Source organism: Brassica napus, chromosome C1, assembly GCF_020379485.1.
Source record: "Brassica napus cultivar Da-Ae chromosome C1, Da-Ae, whole genome shotgun sequence".
NCBI lineage: Eukaryota > Viridiplantae > Streptophyta > Magnoliopsida > Brassicales > Brassicaceae > Brassica > Brassica napus.
In genome coordinates, this window is record NC_063444.1 from 37,020,877 (window position 1) to 37,023,752 (window position 2,876).

Sequence of the window (2,876 nt, forward strand, 5' to 3'; positions counted from 1 at the left end):
ATAAACCCGAAGAACCAAGATCCGATTGGATAAATCTGAAACCCGATTGAGACTCTGAATGTCCAGGCCTAGTAAAATTAACTGACACAATATATATAAAGAAAATTAATTATATTTCTTTTTGGAGTTTGCTAGTGAAAATAGTTCAACATTAATCATTCAAAAGAATCAAAACACTAACATGTATTCGTGTTTTATTTACCAGAAATTAAGAAAAAAAATAGTGTTCTTTTCCTATAAATAATTCGTGAGGGTGTCTATAAAAGTTAATGTCCAGTCTAGCAAACCCAAAATTTTAGTTTAAAATTTACAAAATTAATATTGGAGCACTAATTAAGACACGGTGTCAAGTAACGGGCGTTAGCACCGACGAGGAAGGAGATGGTATAAAATACACACTAACAACATAAATTGCATAGTATTCATCACCATCATTCTCAGAAGTCACAAACAAACACACACGAGAGAGAAGGAGCAGTTACAAGTTTCTCTCGCCTGTCACGAGAACAATGGGTGAGTACAACAATCTTCTACTTCGATTTCATCTATTTCTGATTAATTGCCTGCTTAGGAGTTCGTTTTGACATTTCGGCGTCTGTTGATTGCATTTGATATGATCATAGTCACACAGAGGTCCACTTCCTCATCTGATGATTTTGCTTTCCACATTACCAATATTTTTTTCTTTAAACTTGTTTTGCTTAGATTCCAAGAAATTTAAGGAAAAAAAAATCGCTCTCAACGCTTTAAAATGAAGGAAACATGAGATTTTTCTAGCTGCATGTCTATTTTTTAAATGCAAGAAGCTTCAGCCATGATGAACAAAGCATCTTTTCTTCGTTGATTATTCCTTGACTATGCAAAAAAAAAATAGTCTGGCCGTGTGTACAGTTTAATTTATCTCGTAGAGAAATTGAAAGTTGATTGATTATTATTATATTTATGTGCTTGATTATGCTTTAGAATATACTTTTTCCTTTAGAACAAAAGCTGTATTCGTATTTAAGGTCCCACGTTTGGTTAGCTTAATGCTTTTAAGAGAATACTTTAGATGGTTGGTTGAATTCTTGGTCGTTTTCACTTGTATCTAAGCATACTTTAGTTTTTATACTGATAATCAAAATTTAGTTGTATATTGTCTTCAGTTGAGTATATCATTACTGAATCATATCATAAATACGATTGCAAGGTAGGTTTTATCTTACCGTCTCACATAGATTCTATGTAATATGATATACCAACTTTGAACATTCATGTGTCTACAATGTTTTAATATCCATTTTTACTTAACTGTTTGGTGTTGCGACAGATATCTGCATGGATAAAGAGCCAGATGGTCTAGTGGTCTATGCTAATAGTGATTCTTGTGATCCAAACCAAGAAAATGTTTCTGTACTGCCTCCCTTAGATTCAGTATCACGCGACGAAGCCAATGGAAATACAGAGCTTCTATTAACAGAAGAGAACGTTGAAGTAAAAGAATATGATGTTAAAGAGTGTACTAATGAAATTCCAGCTGCTAAGCCATTGGAAGATGGCAATATGGAGATAGCTGCGTTGGGAAAGGAAGCTAAACGTGCGTTGAAAGCAGGTCGTTGGATTAACAAAAAAAGGAATACTGTTCCACAACCATTTGCTTTAGCTACTGAGAAGCGTGCTTCATCTACTACACGTTCGTTTACGGGTGAGTCTCATGGAGTAGCAGCTGTTTCGAAAATATATCCGGATGGGTATAGTAAAGTACAAAATCAGGCCACAAAGGTTAGAGTTTATGCTATTATGTTAACATATACTTTCTTGAATCGTAGTTTCTTTGTCTAGCTAACTGTAATGCTTATGGACTTATTGCGAGGGCAGGTACCTAGGAAACCCTTGCAGCCAAAAAACAAGAAGGTTTCTGATGAGGAAGATTCTTGCTCTGTTGCTTCTTAGTATGTTTCCTTCTCATCAGAATTTGTTATTGTTCAAAAAAAAAATTGTTTATTTTTAACTTAAAGTTGCCTAGCTATTTCTCTACTGAACATGTGACTATCGTCGACAGTGCCAAATCAAGAACCATTGTCACCGCAGCTCCTTCGTTTCGATCCACTGAGCGTGCAGAGAAGAGGAAGGAGGTGACATAATATTCCATTTTTTCTGTTTTTAAAATTCTTTTGCATTGGCTATCAGTTGATTGTTGTTCTTTAGTTCTATATAAAACTGGAAGAGAAACACCAAGCCATGGAGGCTGAGAAAACGCAGAGCGAAGCAAGGAACAAGGAGGAAAATGATGCAGCCTTGAGGCAACTAAGAAAGAGTTTGATGTTCAAAGCAAACCCAATGCCCAAATTCTACCATGAGGGGGCTCCTCCAAAGGTTGAACTTAAGAAGGTAACACACAAGGTTCTCTTTCTCTATAAACATTCATAAAATAAAAGATTATTCATTCATAAGCTTTAAAACACTTTACGAGTTAACGTTGTTAACTAATTTGCAATATGACGGTGTATATGAATCCAGCCACCTCCAACACGAGCGAAGTCGCCAAAACTAGGGCGGAGGAACAGGAGGCGGCATGAAACGCGAAAGACTCTAATAGTGATCTCTAAAGAAGACCCTGATGATGAAACTGCACACAATGCTGACCAGATAAACCGGTTTGTTACAGAGGAAGAAGTGAACCAAAACAGTCTTTTGGTGACAAGGAACTGAGAGTTATGTTTCTGCTGTGAGAATGTGTGGGATGGCTTGTGTTTTTTTTAATTTTAATTTATGATTCTAAGTGTAATTGTGTGTAATTTAATGTTATTTTTGTTGCATGTTTATGAATGCAAGAATCTTCCTGTTTGACTTTTTTATAATGAATCTGTCTTGTTCATAACGACTTTGTAGACTCG

General features: G+C 35.6%; 1 protein-coding gene across 3 annotated transcripts; it reads left to right on the plus strand.

The window, feature by feature from the left end:
* Window positions 1-303: 303 nt before the first annotated feature.
* On the plus strand, window positions 304-2,857 carry LOC125575653 (protein WVD2-like 3). 3 transcript variants are annotated; one of them, XM_048744378.1, is made up of 6 exons: window positions 304-513; window positions 1,310-1,761; window positions 1,858-1,931; window positions 2,042-2,114; window positions 2,188-2,382; window positions 2,500-2,857. In XM_048744378.1, the coding sequence occupies exons 1-6, from the start codon at window positions 510-512 to the stop codon at window positions 2,689-2,691; spliced, it is 990 nt and encodes a 329-aa protein (XP_048600335.1). In that variant the 5' UTR covers window positions 304-509; the 3' UTR covers window positions 2,692-2,857. The 3 variants fall into 3 exon arrangements, with proteins under 3 accessions (XP_048600335.1, XP_048600336.1, XP_048600337.1); XM_048744379.1 differs by having other exon boundaries at window positions 2,188-2,370; XM_048744380.1 differs by lacking the exon at window positions 304-513 and adding an exon at window positions 542-633.
* The last annotated feature ends 19 nt before the right edge of the window (window positions 2,858-2,876 follow it).